At 44.6% G+C, this 21,866-nt stretch overlaps 1 protein-coding gene across 6 annotated transcripts in view; it reads right to left on the bottom strand.

Moving 5' to 3' along the window:
* Window positions 1-21,568, bottom strand: part of SIK3 (SIK family kinase 3) — a 294,975-nt gene extending 273,407 nt beyond the window's left edge. For 3 of the 6 annotated variants that reach the window (XM_036324229.1, XM_036324235.1, XM_036324236.1), the window contains exon 1: window positions 21,271-21,568. In XM_036324229.1, coding sequence (XP_036180122.1) covers window positions 21,271-21,543 — 273 coding nt within the window. In that variant the 5' untranslated portion in view covers window positions 21,544-21,568. Of the gene's footprint in view, window positions 1-6,797; window positions 6,926-21,270 lie in introns of all 6 variants that reach the window. The other 3 variants (XM_036324231.1, XM_036324230.1, XM_036324232.1) reach the window with 2 other exon arrangements.
* Between the last annotated feature and the right edge of the window lie 298 nt (window positions 21,569-21,866).

Here is a 21,866-nt window from a genome sequence, read left to right as displayed (position 1 = left end):
TAAGTAAAGCTGTACAGTAAAAGCAAGCAAAGATAGTACAATCAATGAATTAAAAGAGTTCAAAAATGTGTCAAATTATCTAGAGAATTTGCAGGTAAAGTAGCTTTCTAAATCAAGAGGAAAAATATGGATTAGTCAATAAATTGTATTGGTACAGCAAGTGAGACTGCTGGAGAAAAAAGATAGGTTCAGTCATTCAATAAATGAAGGGCCTAATCTGAGGTAAGTACTGTGGTAGACAATGAAAATAAGACAAGGAAAGAAATTACATATTCCATTGTCCCGAAGGAGCTTAGAGTCAAGTAGGATAATAAAGCCACCGATAACCACAAAAACAAATGTGAAATTACAACTTAATAAATTCCACGACTGATCCCTTTCTCATATGGTTTAAACCAAAATGCATTCTACATGAAGCAAATATCTAAATTTAAAAACAAAACCATAAAAGTATTTGAAGAAAACATGGCTGAATGTTTTTATAAGATTAGAATGAAGAAGGAAAATGAGAAGCCATAAAGTAAAACAAAAATCTGACTACATAAAGATGTTTACTTTTTTTAAAAATACACACACACAAAGTTAAAAGACAAACACAGAAACGTGTCTATAGTACTTTAAGGGGTAACTAACTTCCCTAATATTCAAAAAGCTGTTGATTATAATTTTTTTTTAAAGCCCAATAGAAAAGTGGACAAAGGACATAGACAATTCCAAGACAAAACACAAACAGCCAACAAACAAATTAAATGATACTCAGATTCACTAATAAATAATTACACACTAAAATGACATTTTCTTTTACATGTGGGATTGACTCACTTAGAGATGCTGGTTGCAAGTGTTGAAGAAAACAGAAAAAGTGGTCTTACACACTTTTGTGTGAAGGAGCCTGGCCTTTCCTGGAAGGCAATTTGGCAACATTTATAAAATGTTAAGCACTTATAGTTTGATTCAGACATTCTACTTCTAGTGAACTTTACATTAAATTACTGAGAAAATAGAGAATCTAGTTTCAAAAGAAGATTCTAACTTTCTATATATCATAAAAAAAAAAGAATATAACTTTTAGGAAATTTACTGTAGGTTGGACCTAATAAAATTCTACTATTTTAAAAAATTAAGTCTGAGACTTAAGAGTCTTTTGAGTAGTAAGCAGTTCAGCAGCAAATGGAATAGAAAAGAAACACTAGCACAAGTGTGCACATATAAATATGAGGAAACATTAACTGACATATAATTTGTAATTTAAAAAATCTGCAAAATCTATCAGTAGGATACTACTTACAAAAATTATAGTGTATTCATAAGATGGAATACTCTATAGCCATTAAACAGATTGAGACTAGCCCAAACCAGTCTGGCCAAGTGGATAGAGCGTGGGCCCCAGACGGAAGACACCCAGGTTCAATTGCGGTCAAGGGCATGAAACCTCAGTTGTAGGCACCTCCCTGCACAGGCCATGGTCAGGGCACGAGCAGGAGGCAACCAATTGATGTGTTTCTCTTACACAGATATTTCTCTGTCTTTCCCTCTCTCTTCCACTCTCTCCAAAAATCAATGAAAAAATATCCTCAGGTGAGGATCAAGTAAAAAAATAAAAATAAAATAAAAAAAGATTGAGACTAAGACAAATGTACTGACATAGAAGAATTTGGAGATATATTATAAAATTAAAAAACAAGTACTGTAACAAAATAGATGTGTGGTGTGGTCCTTTTTAATAAAAGAATATAAACACTTTATATGGTACATATTTTTTAACGTTTGATTATAAGACACATGTATAGGCAGATAGAACTGACTGTGCACACATGGCTCTTGAATATATTCTTCTTGTTACTAACTCACAAATCATTACTACAGTAAAGATTTTTTGCTTAAGTTGTTAAAAAAAAAATGAGGAATCAAAATTTAAAATGTTTGTGCTGAAAACAAACCATCACAAAAGTGAAAAGACTTCACACAAAATAAAAAATATCTTTAAGTCATATATCTTATAAAGGAACTATATTCAGAATCCTATCTAATAATAGAGAAACATGGTAATTAACCATAACTTCGCTACCCTTCCCATTGGCTAATCAGCAGGATATGCAAATTAACTGCCAACAAAGATAGCGGCTGGCAGCCATGCAGCTGAAGCGAACAGGAGGCTTGCTTGCTCCAGTGATGGAGGAAGCCAAGGTTCCCCACCTGCCTCAGCCCAGCTCTGAGTTCCAGATGCAACAATGTTGCAATTATAGAAGCTAAACAAACTCCTGATACCAGCTTTCAGCCAGCAGCGAGCTCAGAGCTTAGAGTGCCAGTGATGGTAACAGAGTTTCAATTATAGAAGCTAAACAAACTCAGATACCTGCTTTCAGCCAGCCATGGCCTCAGAGCTGGAGCCGGCGCTCAGCTCCAGTGACAGCTATAGAAGGTAAATAAATCCCAGAAAAAAAAAAGAAAAAAAAAAAAAAGAGGTTGGGAGCTTCAGTCACCCGTCAGCCTGAAAACGGCCCTCAGCCCCTCACCCAGACTGGCCAGGCACCCCAGTGGGGACCCCCATCCTAAAGGGGGTGTGACCAGCTGCAAACAGCCATCAGCCTGTCATACATGCTGGCCAGGCACCCCAGTGGGCACCCCCATCCTGAAGGGGGTGTGACCAGCTGCAAACAGCCATCATCCCCTCACCCAGGCTGGCCAGGCACCCCAGTGGGGACCCCCACCCTGATTCAGGACACCCTTCAGGGCAAACCAGCCAGCCCCACCCATGCACCAGACTTCTATCCTATATAGTAAAAGGGTAATATGCCTCCCAGCACCGGGATCAGCGGAGCCACGAGGCCTCCCAGCACCGGGATCAGCGTGACAGGGGGCAGGGCCCAAACCCCCTGATCGCCCTGCAGCTGTGTGTGTGACAGGGGGCGGGGCCAAAACCTCCCAATCCACCCTGCTCTGTTCGTGACAGGGGAAGGTGCCCCAACAACCTGATCAGCCCTGCTCTGTGCCTGATACGGGGGAGCTCCCCAACCCCCTGATCGCCCTGCGGCTCTGTGTGTGACAGGGTGCGGCACCTCAACCCCCTGATCGGCCCTGCTCTGTGTGTGACAGGGTGCGGTGCCCCAACCTCCCCCCGACGGGCCCTGCTCTGTGTGTGACAGGGTAGAGCCATAACCTCCCCATCAGCCCTGTCCTGAGTGTGAGAGTGGCGGCACCCCAACCACCTGATCGGCCCTGCTCTGTGGGTGATAGAGGGCGGCGCCCCAACCCCCTGTTCCGCCCTGCTCTGTGTGTGACGGGGCGGTGCCCCAACTCCCCTATCGGCCCTACTCTGTGAGTGACAGGGGGGAGCTCCCCAACCCCCTGATGGGCCCTGCTCTGTGCATGACAGGGGGGAGCTCCCCAACCCCCTGATCGACCCTGCTCTGTGCGTGACAGGGTAAGGAGCCCCAACCCCCCTGATGGGCCCTGCTCTGTGCGTGACAGGGGGTGGCGCCACAACCTCCCCATCGACCCTGCCTTGAGTGTGACAGGGGGCGGTGCCCCAACCCCCCAATTGGCCCTACCCTGAGCGTGACTGAGGGTGGCATCGCAACCTCCCAATCCACCCTGCTCTGTGCATGACAGGGGGCGGTGCCCCAACTCCCCAATCGGCCCTGCTCTGAGCCCAACCAGGGGCTGCACCTAGGGATTGGGCCTGCCCTCTGCCACCTGGGAGCAGGCCTAAGCCAGCAGGGCGTTATCTCCCGAGGGGTCCCAGACTGCGAGAGGGCACAGGCCAGGCTGAGGGACCCCTCTTTCTCCCCCGAGTGCACAAATTTTTGTGCACCGGGCCTCTAGTAATAAATAAAAGAAACTAGAAGCTCCGTGAGGTTAAGTGATTTGCCCAAAGAAAACTGCCTGAGTAGTAAAATTAAAATTGGAAACACGTGGCCTGACCCCCACACCAAAGCTCAGTTCATTACTACAGGCTGCCTCTGGCAATTGATAGCCAAATATGTTCCCCAAAGAGTCGGAAAAGCAGAAAACAGTGGTACTATCATAAGAAAGGAAGAAAAATCTAGGTAACACAAACTGAAATGTGATTTTCCAAAATTTAATGTAACTCCCAAATGGACTCTTGGCCTAAAACATTAAACAACCATTGACATAGAACAGTGACTAGTATAACAGTGCCCTTTTTACTAAGCGCTCGATTAAAGCGGGCACTGGATGCAGCTGCTCACTGAAAAGGAGAGAAAATGAGATAGGGGGCAGCAGGCTGAAATCACTGCCACTCTTCTGTATACGTCAACGAGGCCAATCAGTAACATGCTGCTGATTGTTATTCTTGAAGACTGCAAACTCCTCTAAAGAGATCCAAAAGTACTATGCCAAGATTTAAGTAATTTAAGAATTACTATGCACATATAAGGTATTTAGATATAATATATGAAAGGGGTGCCTCTGCAGCTGACTTGGACACAGAGATCATCTGCTGAAATACATTTAACTAGAATAACAATGTCACTGTTGATGAGAAACAGAAAGTAAGCTAAGAGCATACAGTCACTAAAAACATTATTTTGAGAGTTTAAAAAAATGAACTACTAAAAAAACTTATCTATTGTCAGAACACCACTTATGCAACGTTAGAACATTTTGACAGAAGCAAAGGGCAATGGGAGGCAGGAAAGAGAAAGAAAAAATCCTGCAGGTGCCCAACTTATCCTACTAAACACACAGCTCTGCTCCTGCCTTCCACAATAAAAACAGTTCTGTTCCTTGTGGCACGTGAATGAAGATTTCATTTGCCAGGAACAGAAAACAACTTACTACATGAAAATGTCAACTTGTTCTCTAGAACACTACACTAGCAGTGAGCAGAAAAAAACTTTTAAACAAGAGAGTTTAGCCGAACTGGTTTGGCTCAGTGGATAGAGCGTCAGCCTGCGGACTCAAGGGTCCCAGGTTCGATTCCGGTCAGGGGCATGTACGTTGGTTGCGGGCACGTCCCCATTAGGGGGTGTGCAGGAGGCAGCTGATCGATCTCTCTCATCGATGTTTCTGACTTTCTGTCCCTCTCCCTTCTTCTCTGTAAAAAATCAATAAAATATATTTTTTTTAAAAAAAAAAAAAAGAGAGAGAGTTTGGGCTATTTCCTCATCAAATTTTTAACATCACTGGCCCTTTATCATTCATTTCAGTTCATGTAAACTCTAACACTGTGGACAAAAATACCAACCTGAAGTATACACCACAAATAAAAGATTATATAAAATACCTTGTCCTCAAATTTCTAACAACTCTGACTTATTTATCATTTTAAATTAATGTAGAAGCTCTCCTAACCCATTTCCCCTCAACCAACCTGCCAAAACAATCAATCCTTTTCCTTCTCTCTGTAAAACAACTGGTGCCCTCAGCATGTGAAATGGCCCCAATTAATAGCTTCTCTCTTATTCCTAAGTATTTCTGTTCCCACCCATCCAGCTGTATGCTGACCAAGAATTGTTTTTACCCAAACTATTTACACCAGTTCTTGTTGTTATAGCTACATAATTTCATTAGACAGGTAAACCAATAAGAGATCAGGGAGAACAGAAAGAAAGATAAATAGATAGATGATAGATAGATAGATAGATAGATAGATAGATAGATAGATAGATAGATGATAGATAGATAGATAAAAATAAATAAATAAAAAGAGGCAGGGGCTGTCACATCCGAAACAACCAAACAGATGACCAAACAGGCTGCATGGGGTGACCAGGCCGGCAGGGGGGTTAGTGAGGGACGACCAAACGACTGAACGGCAGGCTGCGTGGGGTGACCAGGTCAGTAGGGGGGGAAGTGAGGGATGACGAGGCCGGCAGAAGGGGGTAGTGAGGGACGACCAGGCTGGCAGGGGTGCAGTTTGTGGCAACCAGGGCAGCAGGGGTGGCAGTAAAGGTGACCAGGTTGGCGGGGGGGGGGGGGGGGGGGGGGGGACAGTTGGGGATGACCAGGCCGGCGTGGGAGTGCAGTTTGCAGCAACCGGGCCGGTAGTGGGGGCAGTGAGTGGCAGGCAGTGGGGGGCAGTAAGGGGCGACCATGCTGGTGAGGGGGGCAGTTAGGGACAACCAGGCCAGCAAGGGGGGCAGTTGGGGGCGACCAGGCCAGCAGGTGGGGCAGTTAGGGGTGATCAGGTCAGCAGGCAGAGGTGGTTAGGGGCGATCAGCTGGCAGCGGGGCCAATTAGGGGCAATCAGGCAGGCAGGCAGGGAGGAGTTAGGAGCCAGTCGTCCTGGATTGTGAGAGGGATGTTCGACTGCCGGTTTAGGCCCGATCCCCAGGATATCCCCCAAGTGGCCCTGGATTGGAGAGGGTACAGGCTGGGCTGAGGGGACTGCCGCCCCCCTGCCCCCCCCCGTGCACAAAATTTGTCTATATATATAAAAGGCTAAGTGTCCATCCATCCGACTGGTTGCTATGATGCACACTGACCACCAGAGGGCAGAATCTCAACACAGCAGCTGCCATGATGCACACTAGCCATCCAATCTAATAAAGAGGGAATATGCAAATTAACCATCATGCCATAACAAGATGGCAGCCCCCCAGCAGAGGCGGGGATCCCGTAACACAAGATGGCTGCGCCCACAGCAGAGGTGGGATTCCTGTAACACAAGATGGTGACGCCCACAGCAAAAGAGGGGATCCCATAACACAAGATGGCTGCGCCCACAGCAGAGGCAGGGTTCCCATAACAAAAGACGGTGGCGCCAAAAGGGTGGGAATAAAGTATTAGATAGACTGTTCACTGTGAGCTTTAGAGAATCAGAACAATATTACCTTAGACTTTTGCTTCTGCATGTAAAAGGTGCAATAAGTTTTGATGATCTGTGAACTGTGGTAGGTGTAATTTATGATACATTTCGTGAAGCTGCTAAACACCGAGGATTATTACTTGACGACACTATCTGTAAAGATACAATTGACAATGCAATCATCCTTAATATGCCCAAACAACTACGTCAACTTTTTGCATACATATGTGTTTGGATGTCCTTCTGCTGCAGACAAATTATGGGATGAGAATAAATCTCATTTTATTGAAGATTTCTGTTGGAAATTACACCAAAGAGAAGGCGCCTGTGTAAACTGTGAAATGCATGCCCTTAACGAAATTCAAGAGGTATTCACTTCCGGACTATCCTTCATTAGTGAATACAAATACATGTGATGAATCATACGAGCAACAACAGGCAAAGGTTTTGATAAATTCTCTCAATGATGAACAGCTGGCAGCCTTTCAGGTTATAACTTCAGCCATCAAAGATCAAACTGTACACCCCAAATACTTTTCATGGATGGTCCAGGTAGTAGTGGAAAAACGTATCTTTATAAAGTTTTAGTACATTATATTAGAGATCATGGTGGTACTGTTTTACCTACAGCATCTATAGGAATTGCTGCAAATTTACTTCTCGGTGGAAGAACCTTTCATTCCCAATATAAATTACCAATTCCATTAAATGAAACTTTAAATTCTAGACTCAAAAGAGTGAAGTTGCTAAAACCATTAAAAAGGCCAAACTTCTCATTATGGATGAATGCACCATGGCATCCAGTCATGCCATAAACACCATAGACAGATTACTAAGAGAAATTATGAATTTGAATGTTGCATTTGGTGGGAAAGTTGTCCTTCTCGGTGGGGATTTTCGACAATGTCTCAGTGTTGTGCCACATGCTATGCAATCGGCCATAGTGCAAACGAGTTTAAAGTACTGTAATGTTTGGGGATGTTTCAGAAAGTTGTCTCTTAAAACAAATATGAGATCAGAGGATTCTGCTTATAGTGAATGGTTAGTAAAACTTGGACATGGCAAACTTGATAGCAGCTTTCATTTAGGAATGGATATTATTGAAATCTCCCGTGAAATGATTTGTAATGGATCTATTATTGAAACTACCCTTGGAAATAATATATCCATAAATAACACTAAAAATATATCTAAACGTGTGATTCTTTGTCCAAAAAATGAGCACATTCAAAAATTAAATGAAGAAATTTTGGATATACTCGATGGAGATTTTCACACATATTTGAGTGATGATTCCATTGACTCAACAGATGATGCTAAAAAGGGAATTTTTCCCATCGAATTTCTTAATAGTATTACTCCTTTGGGAATGCTATGTCATAAACTAAAATTGAAAGTGGGTGCAATCATCATACTATTGAGAAATCTTAACAGTAAATGGGGTCTTTGTAATGGTACTAGATTTATTATCAAAAGATTATGACCTAACATTATCGAAGCTGAAGTATTAACAGGATCTGCGGAAGGAGAGATTATTCTGATCCCAAGAATTGATTGTACCGGTCTGACAGTGGCCTCCCATTTAAACTGATTCGAAGACAGTTTCCCGTGATGCCAGCATTTGTGATGACTATTAATAAATCACGAGGACAAACTCTAGACAGAGTAGAACTCTAGACAGTGCCAGGTCCGTGGTGCTGAACCCGTTTTCGGACATGGTCAGTTATATGTTGCTTTCTCTCAAGTTCAAAGAGTGTGTGACATTAAAGTTAAAGTTGTAAATACTTCATGACAAGGGAAATTAGACAAGCACTCTGAAAGTGTTTTCACTCTTAATGTGGTATACAGGGAGATATTAGAATAAGTTTAATCACTTTATCAGTCATTGTTTGCATCAATGTTATTTTTATATCTTTTTTGTTGTTTTTATATCATGTTTTCATATCATGTTTTTGTTGTTTTTATATGTCTTTGTTGTTGTTATATCATTTTGTTATTGTTTATTAATATATTCATGTATTATTTTCATATGCATTTTACTCATCTCTGACACTTCTATTATAGAGAAAGGGCAAATAGCAATATATTTCCTCTAATTAATTCCCTTTTAATGTGCATGAATTTTGTGCACCAGGCCACTAGTTTAAAAATAAACAGCACCACGGACCTGGCACTGACAAACCAACACTCAGCTTCCCCCAAGTGGGACACAGGCCCCACCACCACTCTGGAATGAGACCCCACCAAATCACAGCCAACGCTGCCAAGAACCCATGGCCACAGCCCAGTCTGGAAACAGTCGCTGTGGTCACCAGGTAATGACATCACATAGCAACAGCTGGCTTCCTCTTCCTAGCGACTAGCCTCCTTGGAGTTTCTTCAGCCCAGGAACCCGAATGATTTACTAGGTGTACCGGTTAATAACGGCAGATTTTGTAATCAAAGAAAACACGATAATTTCAGGAGAAACATCAAAAGTGCTTTCTTCAAAGTAATGTCCATTGCTAGCTACACATTTCCCCCAACTTTCAGGTAATTTGTGGATACCGTCCCAATAGAACTTTTCTTGTTTTGAGGCAAACCATTCAAAGACCCAGTTTTCCACTTCTTCGTACGTTTTGAAGTGCTGCTCAGAAAATGCATGTGCCATCAATCAGAACAAGTGGTAATCTGAAGGAACAAGATCTGGTGAATACAGCAGGTGGGTTAATACTTCCCAGGCAAGATCTTTCAACGTGTCTTTACTGGTTTTGAAGTGTGTGATGGTGCATCATCATGAAGCAAAATTACTTTGCCGTGTCTTCTGGAATATTCTGGTCATTTCACGATCAAAGTGTGGTTCAAATTGATTATTGTTAATAGGAATCAGTATTAACAGTTTCACCTGGTTTTAAAAGCTCATAATACACCACACCTTCCTGATCCCCCAAACGCAGAGCATTGTCTTCTTCTCAAAATAAATCCACTTTTCATCACCAGTCACAATTCGATGCAAAAAAGACTTTCTTTCGTGCCGTTGAAGCAACATTTTACTGATGACTTTTCAGTTTTCCATTTGTCTTTCATTCAGTTGATGTGGCACCCATTTCCTTCCTTTAAAATCTTTCCCTTTGCTTGTAAATGATCAGAAATTGTTTGCTGAGCAATGTTTAATCTTTCTGCAAGTTGTTTTTGATTTTGACACACATCTTCATCCAATAATGCTTGTAATTGTTGGTCTTCAAACTTTTTGGGTTGACCTGGACGTTCTTTGCCTTTCACATGGAAATCATCACTTTTAAAGTGTTTAAACCAGCATTCACAAGTATCTTGAGATGGAGCATGTTCACCATAAGCTGCCCGAAGTATACAATAACTTTTTCATCAAAATAAAGTAATGAATTAAAACTTTCCAAAAATGCTTTTTTTACACAAAATTCGACATTTTTAAGCGTAAAAATATCTATGATGTTAACACCTTCAGAAAATTTGATATATGAAGTTTTGAAGCTTGCTGTCAATACAACAAAATAGCATACATATCAAATCGCATATATATCAACATATGTATAACTCCATCTATTGAAAAAAATCCACATTAACTGGTACACCTAGTATAGCCAGGGGCAAACATTTTACAGTTTAACCAAATGTTTGTGAAGAGTTTTCACGTGCCTCATCTCATTTGATCTTCACAGAAGTCCTGGAGTAGGTAGATAGGAGACTTGATAGAATCCTATTTTCTTTTCATTAGTGGGAAAACGGAGCTTTAGAAAGTTTAGAAATGGTGGAACTTGAAAATGACTTCATGTTTTCTCACTGTGCAGAATAGAGTCAAACAATGCTGCAGTTAAATATTTTACCCTTTGTTCTCCCTGCGTGATCTACAATAATCTGCTTCGTATTGATATTTACTGCTGTGTTGCTGACAATTACCTGAAAGAGAAGTTGGGGTGCTTTGCTGGGCTGGAAAATGTTTAGCTAAATCAGAAATCAGGTCTAATTAGAAAATGTTTAGCTAAATCAGAAATCAGGTCTAATAGAATCAGGTCTTATTCTATATATATATATAAAAGGCTAAGTTGACTCACACAGGCACGATACATATAAATCTCTCACTGGCGCCAATCGCACACGTGTTTCAATCTGTAATTGTCTATCGTGAATTTGGTTGACACTTCTATTATAAAGGGCAAATAGCAATATTAATATATTTCTTCTAATTAATTTCCTTTCAGTGTGCACAAGTCCGTGCACCGGGCCACTAGTGTTTCCATAAAAACTAAGCTGAGCCCAGCCGATGTGGCTCAGTTGGTTGAGCATCGTCCCATGCACTGGAGGTCACCGGTTCAATTCCCGGTCAGAGCACATGCTAAGGTTGCAGGTTCCATCAATGTTTCTCTTTCTCTCCCTCTCCCATCCTCTTTCTGAAATCAATAAAAGAACATATCTTTTAAGAAAAGAAAACTAAGCTGAATGCTTAAAAAGATGTGGTAAAGTCAAATTAGATATGGATGAAACAAAAGATTGGGGGAATCATAAAACTCAAGAGGGATTCTGTACTCATATTGCTTCACCAATGCCTTTAAATTTCTACTCTTCTTTAAAAAAGCAAATCAAAACTGGAAATCTTAGATGATGAACTATGGGTATGTTTAATGCAAACAAGATAGAAGGAACTCCCTTCAGTATACAAAGAAAGACCTTGGCCCTATATTAAAAGATTAGCAAATCTGTTTCGTAAATTACAAAGAAAAAGAGAAGAAAGGGAAACCTAAATATAAAAAAAAAAAAAATTTCTTTAAAAACTTGAGACAATGCCCTAGCTGGTTTGGCTCAGTGGATATAGCGTCAGCCTGAGGACTGAAGGATCCTGGGTTCAATTCCAATTAAGGGCACACACCTGGGTTGTAGGCTCGATCCCCAGTTGGGGGTGTGCAGAAAGCAACCGATCAATGATTCTCTCTCATCACTGATGTTTCTACCTCTCTCTCCCTCTCCCTTCCCCTCTGAAATTAATAAAAATATATGTTTTTAAAAACACTTGAGACATCAATTATAAACTTACTAGAGGCCTGGTGCACAAAAATTTGTGCACTGGGTGGGGGGGGGGGGCGCATACCTCAGCCTGGCCTGTGCCCTCTCGCAGTCTAGGACCTCTTGGGGGATGTCCATCTGCTGGCTTAGGCCCGCTCCCCGGGGGATCGGGCCTAAACTGGCAGTCAGACATCCCTCTGGCAGCCCGGCAGCCCTCAGGGGATGTCCACTTGCCAGAGGGGAGCAGGCCTAAGCTGCAGTCGGATATCCTTAGCGCTGCTGAGGAGGTGGGAGAGGCTCCCGCCACCACCGCTGTGCTGGCAGCCGTCAGCCTGGCTTGTGGCTGAGCAGAGCTCCCCTGTGGGAGCGCACTGACCACCAGGGGGCAGCTCCTGCATTGAGCATCTGCCCCCTGGTGATCAGTGTGTGTCATAGTGACCAGTCATTCCCAGTTGTTCTGCTGTTAGGGTCAATTTGCTTATTACCCTTTTATTTTATAGGATTTAGACCATGATTCAAACAAATAAGTGATGTAAAAGAAGATATATATATATATATATATATATATATATATATATATGAAATTTTAAGTGGTTAAACGTAAACCTATGAACCAAGAGGTCACAATTCTACTCCCGGTTAGGGCATATGCCATGGTTGCAGCTTGATATCCAGTGGGGGATGTGCAGGAGGCAGCCAATCAATGATTCTTTCTCATCACTGATGTTTCTATCTCTCTCTCCCTCTCCCTCTCTAAAATCAATAAAAATATATTAAAAATATATCATATCCTTTTTTTAAAAAAAAAGGTCAAAACCATTAAAAGCAACCCATTGAAATTAAAGGTCAGTGACAAAAAAGTTGTTTTGTTTTTGTTTTCAGTCAGCTCACCTAGTATGAGGAACCGAACAGCCCTAGCCTGTCTGGCTCGGGAGACAGAGTGTCAGCCTGTGGACTGAAGGGTCCCGGGTTTGATTCTGGTCAAAGGCACATGCCTGGGTTGAAGTAAAACATACTGCTTGTACTGGAGCTGACATGTGGCAGAAATTTGGTAATTTCTCAGAACTTCCTAATCAAAACCTAAATATAGTTTAAGACAACTGGCCAAACGTATCCCAATGAATGAGCCCAGCCTACACAGACAAGCTTCAACAGGTAATGGGTTTGCTTCTCTTTCCTTTTCAGCTTCTGGAAAATGAGGCTGAGTATTCACAATCTGGTTCCTACCTCTCTGACATCCTAAATTCTGAGATGAAATACTATTCACTCTGTCTACAGAAATACAGATTGGGGCAAAAGTAGGTTTACAGTTATGAGTACATGAAAGAGTTTATTCTTATATAATCACTAGAGGCCTGGTGCACAAATTTGTGCATGGGTGGAGTCCAGCTGTCCCACCCTGATGGAGGCCATCAGGGCGAGCCAGCGAGGGAGGTCGGCCAGCCCCACCCCCGATTGGGGTGAGGGGGGGCGATCAGGGGTGGGGCCGGCCAGGGGGAGCGGCTGCAGGTAGTTGCGGGAAGTGGGGGGGGGGGGGGGGGCGCGATCAGGCCAGTTGGCCTCTGCAGTGCGCGTCATAGTGACGGGTCATTCCAGTCACTTGGCTTTTATATATATAGATTTATTAGTTATTGTATTATTTTCCATACAAATAACTGTAATCCTACTTTTGCCCCACCCTGTATGATCCTAACATAACTTCAAGACGGCTCATCCAACAGTTTTATACTAATTGATGGAACTTTATTGTGAACAGATTTTAAAATATATCTCTGAAGCTAATTATCCAAGGCTGTTGAGGCTTCTCAAAGACACTGCTTGGCCACTTATATTAACAAGTATGTATTATGTTAGGACAAAAATCCACAAGAATGTATATAATTTTTGGTCATCCACAGGACAGTATGACAGGCCTGTATTATGTATTATGCCAAAAGGGACCAAGCTACTCACTATTAGAAGGGCTCAGGGTCTCACCTGAAGGCCGAGGTCATGCACTGGGGAAACGGGTGTAGCTCTTAGACCAAAAACTAGAACCACATAAGAAAAGCTCTAGCTAAGAGGTTCTCTTGGCCTTCACCTGTGTCATCACGGAATGTATCTTGGTGACCAGTTCTCTTAATGAGTTAAAAGACGGCACCATCCCCTGGAAACCAGTAATAATCTGTAAAGTGAGGAGTCCATCTAAGACAGGTACATTCAAAGATGGACCAGTCCAAGAGCAGAAGCATAATGACTCCCCTTCCCTGGGAGTGAGCGAGATTCAGTGGCAAAGGAGAACAAAACAAGGCCGACTGTGCTTATGGTCACTGCCTTCTCTGTTCCTTTCCCTTTTACTTCTTTAGTGTTTTGAAAGGCTTTTTGATACCTTAGTCACGTCAAGGGGGCACCAAGGGGTATTTGAACAGAGGCTTAAAGGCAAAACAATGGCAAAGTAATGGGTCCATGGAGGACTGCTGGTAAGTGACAGGGGTGACGGAGCGAAATGATGCCCAAGGATAGGTGGAATAGAGTGTTGGTATATATTCTTCCTCCTGTTTGGAAGATTGTCCTTTAATCATGACATCTCACTTTTGAAATTTGGATTAATAGAAAGGATATCTTAGACTTTAATTGAGGGATCCTCAAACTTTTTAAACAGGGGTCCAGCTCACTGTCCCTCAGACCGTTGGAGGGCCGGACTATAGTTTAAAAAAAAAAATTATGAACAAATTCCTATGCACACTACACATATCTTATTTTGAAGTAAAAAAAACAAAACGGGAATACAATATTTGTATTTGCATGTGGCCCGCGGGCCGTAGTTTGAGGACCCCTGCTTTAATTAGTAGGTATGTCTTGTTTCTCTAATTAAAAAAAAGTCAAGTGCTCAGAAGGCAAGGGCACTGTTTTTTATGACTGGAGGAGTCAGAGGAGTTAACTAGAAACTGGAATGCCTGAACTCTAATTCTAGCTCTCACACTAACTAGCTATAGGATTCTGGGCAAATGGAGGGAGGAGGGAAGATACCAAAGGGAGTCATGAATCTAATGGGTAATTGGTCTAAACTACTTTAATAGCCCCTAAAGGCCTGAGATTCTAAACTCCATTAAGTCCATCTTTCTAGATTCTGGAAAGAAAGCACTGGAATATAAGATCGCTAAGATCTCTTTTGTGTCCAAATATCCACAAATATTTGTAGGCTAATCATGTTTAATTTATGTCAAAACGTATTCTATTCTCTTAATGTGTGAAAGAATATAAGTGTTAAAACTGAACACCTCCTCCATCTGAAGAAATGCATAGAAAAAGCTTTTTCACCCTTAACCACAAAATAACCTGCATGACTTTTTAAAAACATAAACCAGATGATGACAGTGCTCTGCTTCAGTATCTGTTGATGTCAGTGCTGTTTCATGCTTAATTCCATGACATGGCTATAAACCTATATTATCTGGTCCCTGTCTACCTTTTGACTTCACCCCTTACCATCCTCCCCCTTGTTCCATGACCTTGGGTCTAATTTTTGAAAAAAACCAAGCTTTCTACCCCAAGACCTTTACACTTGCCATTCCTTCTGCATTGACTGTAACCAAGCATGTCTTCCAAATCTTCCCATGATGCTCATTCAGGTGTCAGTTCAAACATCATCACATTGGAAAGGCCTTCCCGACCCCTCTATGAGAAGCAGCATCCTTCCCCAGACACTCTCTAACCCATTTATTTTCTTCATAGTACACATCACTACATGAAGTTATTTTTTTACATGTTTCTTATCTGTCTCCTCCCATTAGAAAGGAAGCTCCAAGAAGGCAAGAGCTTTTTATCTCTTGTTTATCAGTGTACAAACAAGAGCGTCCAGGATAGAACCTGCACAAAATTTGGATTCAATAAATATGCGCTGAATGAATGAATAGGTAAGAGAAAGATTCCATGTCTGTGCAGAGATGTTTTAAGTGGCTCTGGTGAAGAGAGATAATTTCTTTTTCTTTTCCAAGAATCCACTATGTTCTCTTTTGTGCTGTGAACTTGAAAACATCAGCCAGGCTGATGCCTGGAAAATGAAAACAGCACTTCTGGCACAGAAACAACCAGACTGGGCACCCCTGGCTTGCGCCAGATCTATGACTTTCTAGGGAGCTGGCACCAAAGCCAAAGTGCTAAATAAACAGCTCCGATGCTGAAAGTGGAATGCCAGTATTCTGAATCTAGAGAGACTAGTCCAAATCAATCTTAGCTCTTCACAAAGTTTCAACGAAGTCAGTAACCCCATCACAAATGAAGTATCATATGTATCAAAGTGAATTAGTCATCTTTCAGCAGGCATTTCTGTGTTATATAGGGGTGGATCTATCCCCTCAACTGTAATGTAAATCCTGCTTTCAATTTCTTTTTGACATAATTCACTTTTCTCTTTACCACCGATGATGAGCACAAACATCATCTCATGTGCTTCATGAAAGTCTTACTTAGCAGTGGATATAAAACTATGAGCCCACTGAGTTTTTCTTCTCGTGGAAGTGAGTTCACACTAAACCACACAGTCTGCAGATGTGTCCTGGCTGGTCGATATGTGGAATGGGGTCATGGGGCAAAATGTTTCCTCTGTGTGTTATCTAAAGTAAAGAATCCTGACCTTGGACTTCTAAGTAGTACCCTAATGCAAATGTGTTCTTGTAAGAATAATTCTTCACATTTTCCACCAAATTTAAGGTAATCTCTGGAGAAAATACTGCTCTCAAACTCTGTTCCAATGTGACAAACAGAAGTAACACAAACACACAGAATATTCAAAGCAGCCCAAATAAAAGCCAGCATCAGCCACAGTTTTCATTAGACAAGTCTCATAACGATTTAAAAAGTTTAACTAATGGAAAACTGTTTTAAAAATCCCAATTTCATGAAATCAGCCCATAGCCCACAGGAGTTTAACCCAACTCTCTCAAAGTGGCCCCTGACATAACCTGAAAGCAAATATCATCAGGATGGCATCTACCCAAACAAAATGAATGGCTTATACATTCATGAACTGTTCCAAAGGGGTGAAAGGTCAAAAAGGGGAACTATGTCTTATTCACCTTTGTTATTATAGCATCTGATGATGCTGCTGATGCTGATATATGCCTACTATGTGCTAAGTACTATTCTAAGCGCTTCGCATATATTATTTAATCTTCATAATACCCAAACTTGAGAGGTAAGTATTATTGTCATCTCACAGATGAGGGCATCCAAACACAGAGAAGTTAAATAATTTACCCAAGATCACCCAACTATTAAACAGCAGAGGATCCAAACCCAGGCAGTCTTATCCAAAGCTCACGCTCTTACCATAAGCCAGTAACGGGCAAGTGATATGCATTTGTTGAAATACTAAACATTAAAAGTATTTGAGCCGTGGCCAGCTGGCTCACTTGGTTGAAGCATCATCCTATACACCAAAAGGCTGCAGGTTCAATTCCTGGTCAGGGCACACACCTCGGTTGCAGGTTCAATCTCCAGTTAGAAAGAGTACAAGAGGCAGCAAACTGATCTCTCTCTCTCTCTCAAAATCAATTTAAAAACCCATTATCTTTGGGTGAGAATTTTTTAAAGGTACTGGCCCAGCCCTGACCGGTTTGGCTCAGTGGATAGAGCGTCAGCCTGCGGACTGAAGGGTCCCAGGTTCGATTCTGGTCAAGGTCATGTGCCTTGGTTGCGGGCACATCCCCAGGGGGGGTTGTGCAGGAGGCAGCTGATCGATGTTTCTCTCTCATCGATGTTTCTGACTCTCTATCCCTCTTCCCCCTTCCTCTCTGTAAAAAATCAATCAAATATATATATTTTTTAAAAAGGTACTGGCCCAGCCGGAGTGGCTCAGGAGTTGAGCACTGACCCATGAACGAGGAGGTCACAGTTCGATTGCCAGTCAGGGTACATGGCCGGGATGCGGGGGTTGATCCTCAGTAGAGGGTATGTAGGAGGCAGCCAACCAATGATTCTCTCTCATCATTGATGTTTCTATCTCTCTCCCTCTCCCTTCCTCTCTGAAATCTATAAAAAAAAAAAAATTTTAAGTATCTGACCAATGGCTTTTTGACCAATAGTCATGGTCATGTATACTTTAAAAATATATACATCTGCCCTGACAGGTTTGGCTCAGTGGATAGAGCATCAGTCTGTGGACTGAGGGGTCCCGGGTTCGATTCCAGTCAAGGGCATGTAACTTGGTTGCGGGCACATTCCCCGTAAGGGGTGTGCGGGAGGCAGCTGATCGATGTTTCTCTCTCATCAGTGTTTCTAACTCTCTATCCCTCTCCCTCTCTGTAAAAAATCAATAAAATATATTAAATATATATATGTGTGTATATATATATATATATATATATATATATACACCCTTTGTTTTTATTCATCCAATCAGTGAAAGTATAATTAGGCTCAGGCAACATACTATAAGCAATTGAGAACAGAAAATCTTTATTTTAAATCTTTTTAATACTTCAGAGTATCCTACCAAAAGGATAGAGCCGAAGAATCTCAGACTAAGGCTCCTCCAAAAAAAAAAAGGAAAGCAGCGATGGTAGGACAGACAGCCAGGGTAAGCTGCTGACCAAAGTGTGTCAGAGATGCATACTCTCTCCTGCTACTGCTCTGCAGTGGCGCGCTAAGCACTGCAGTGCTGCCCGCATGAACTCTGAGCTCACGAATGCAGCGCCACAAAAATCACCAACAACCAAACAGGAAAATATTTCCCTTCCTCAACTGATTTTATTCATCCCCGGGGCCTTCCTCTAGAGGGTTTGAGAGTTAACAGAATCCGGGAAAGGGCCAAGCCTCACCACTTATTGCTGGACAGAGTGTTGTAGCTTACTCAATAAATGAAGTTTACTTTAGCTTCTCAGTCCCTGGAAAGGGTAGTACATATAAGAAAAGGTGACCATAAATATTTCTTTGATGTTCAGAAACACCTACTACCTACTCTCCTTCAGCCAACACAAATGTCACCTGAATTACCTGAGTCTGATTGTTATATATGGTTACTAGAAAAACCCAGACCTGTAGGAATAAAAGGAGAAGAAATCACATGCCTCTAAAAGAAGAAACAAAAATAATACATTCTGGAAAGAGATGGGGGGAGCCCTCTTTGTTCCAAGCGACCTGGCCACAGACTAAGATACGCGCTGCAGTGCCTGGGAAGAAAACCTACCTGAGGAACTGAAAAGGCAGCTTCTGCAACTGCTAGAAGCGCAGGCACCTTCCTCGCGTTATATAACCAAGCCATGGCCTCGATAGGCCTTCATACTGTATGTCAACAGCTGTTAAGCACATCTAAGCTGTCAGCATTTGAGAAACCCTTCCAAAGTGGATTCAGATTAAGCATGGAGCAGGCCAAAATATGCTCATCGTTCACCCAGAGCACATGACAACTCCTTGTGAATTAAGCTTCACCCATGTCCTCAGGGTAATTTAAGCAACAAAAGATAGGGCACTTGTAACTGTACTGTAAGTAGGAAATTGCACACTGCCACAGAAACCCAAATGAGTGCTGGTGTGGTCCCATCACACATGCAACTCATTGAACTCATTGTCCATGCCATCCATTTGTCTCATTCAAGATTTTGAAAATTTCCATACAAAGGAATTGCATAACTCCACACCACAAATGATCAAAGTTAAAACCAACATAAACAGTGACACCATTTATAAACAAGCCACTGTTTAAAATGCTGCAGTCCTAAAGGATACCAAGGCCTCAGAGAAAAACTAAGAAACACACACACAGGAAAATTAGAAAGTGGGCAGACCAGCCATAATTAGCCACTGGTTTTGCTGACTACTGAAGACAGAAATGTCTCTTTTATATATAACACCAAGAATAAACTGTTTGCAATTACATTTCCAAAAACATTCAACCCTGTGTGTCCGAAATTTTTTATCAGTATTTTGGTGTATTCAAGGGCTGGAAGATATAAAATTCTTTAAGGCACAGACACCATAAACCAGGTAACCAATTAAGTTCATGGAGTCCGTCCCCTAAAGATCAAAGCAGAATAATCACAGGAGTACATGTGATAACTTTGGGGGAGGGGGGGCAAAAAAGGAAATAACAAAACAAGGAACAAGGCCCCAACAACTAGAGTTGTTTGTAAACATGAGTTTGACTTAGCTAACAGTAAGCAGAACTGGAAACACTGGGGTGGGGGGAAGGTGGAGATGCACCAGAGTCTTGGCTCAGCCTACCCCCCCGCCCCCAACCCCAGGGTTGGAGGCAACAGGGTCACACGGGGAACCGTGGACTTGATCTCCTGCAGCTCAGACCCGAAGACTGGAGGGCCTCTGATAACAACTGACAGGAAGGCTGACGAGCACCCCCTCCCCAGAGGAAGTGAAACGGACCAATCAATTGTCCACAGGCACCCACCCCGCCAGGAGACAAGGGCCCGTGAGAGCCTAGGACAGAAACAAGGGGAAAAGCAACTTCGGCCGCTACGTGAGCAGGAGAGGAGGCCTAGACCCGCCGCTGGCTTCTGAAGACACGCGACTGCCATGAAGGCAGAAGTCGGGCAGGTGATGGATGACCGCGGCGCGGGCTGGGGCAGGGGCACCGGTGGGGCTGGTGTAGGAGGCAGCAGCCGCCGCCGCTGTGGGGTTCTTCCTAGTCAGGCCGAGGGAACAAACTGTGTGTTGAATGCGAGTCATGACTCCACTGACAGTGTCCATTCAAATGAGAGAATGCACAAAGGAAAAATGTGGAGCACAAATGGGCTTTGTGGGTCCAGCTGAAGCCGAACGCCTGGGCCCGGTGCCTGAGATTCCAACCCTCCCAGAGGAGGCGGCTGCGGGAACGCGCTACCCGATTTCCTCCAAAGGGAACTTCCAGGTAAGACGGTGTGTGTACATGGGTGGCTTCCCACTGACCTTGAATCTCATCACTGCACCCCGCGGGTCCCGGGAACCAGCGGGCCTCGCCGCCTCCCGCCCGCCCGCCGGGAGCCACACCGGCCAGCAGCCCAGCTCCCCAAGTGCTGCGCCCCCCGACCCCCGCCGTCCTGTCCCCGAGCCCATTCCTGCAGAAAAGCAAGTAATTTCTTCCCAGTGTTGCCCCATTTCCTTCCTCGGTTCCTCCAATGGTCTCGTCTGTCCTCAGGCTCCCCCTCCCGCCCTCTATGCGGACTGAGACCTGTCAGAGGGGCCGGCTCGCCCCGGCCCCCCTGAGCCCACACGCGCCCAAAGACGTGCCCGGCCGCCCCGGTCCGCGTCTCCCACGCCCCTGCCTCGTCCCCTCGGGGTTCCCACCCGCCGGTTCCAGAGTCTCCTCGGCTCGGCTCGTGGGGCGTCGGAGTTCCCACCTCGTTCCGATCGTCCGCCTCCCTCGGTCGGCGCGGGACCCCCCTCCCGCCGCGGCTCCCGGTCCCGGCACCAGGCCCGCACCCCCGCGCCCGCTCCCCACTCCCGCGGCCCCTCAGGGTCCCCGCCCGGCGCCCCGGGCCCCCCGCCCCGCGCTCGCGCCGCGCCGCTACCTTGGCCTTGGTGAGGAGGTGCGTGGCCCGCTTCACCACCGCGAAGTTGCCCTTGCCGATGGTGCGGTCGATCTCGTAGTAGCCGATGCGGGCGGGCGCCGGCCCGCGGGAGGCCGGGGCCGGGGGACGCGGCGAGGCCGCTGCCGGAGGCACAGCAGCGGGGGCGGCCGGGGGTCCCGGCGCCGGCAGAGGCAGCAGGCGGCCCGCCGGCCCGGCCCCCCCGGCCGCGGCCCCCGAAGCCCCGCCGGCTCCGCTCGCCGCCGCCGCCGCCATCTTGTGCACTGAAACCTCCGGGGCCGCGGGGCGCCGCGGGGAGGGGGCGGGGGGCGGGAGGAGGGGGGCGCGCTGACGTCACGCCGGGGCGGGGCGCCCGCGCCGCCGGGGCCCGGCGCCATGGCAACCGCTGGTCACGTGCCGACGCGCGTCACTGCCCGGAGTCATGGCAACGGTGACCTCACCCGCGAGCTCGACCTTCCCGCGTGGGCGCTGCTCCGCGGCGGCGGTCCCGAGTCGGGGTGCTGCCAGCCGGAGCCCAAAGCCGCGCCCCTGGACTCGCTGAAGTGACCCTGCCGTGGCCGCTCACCGTCAGCAGCCGC

The sequence above is a fragment of the Myotis myotis genome, unplaced genomic scaffold, assembly GCF_014108235.1.
Source record: "Myotis myotis isolate mMyoMyo1 unplaced genomic scaffold, mMyoMyo1.p scaffold_m19_p_10, whole genome shotgun sequence".
In the NCBI taxonomy this organism is placed as follows: Eukaryota; Metazoa; Chordata; class Mammalia; order Chiroptera; family Vespertilionidae; genus Myotis; species Myotis myotis.
This window is presented reverse-complemented; position numbering and strand designations above follow the sequence as displayed.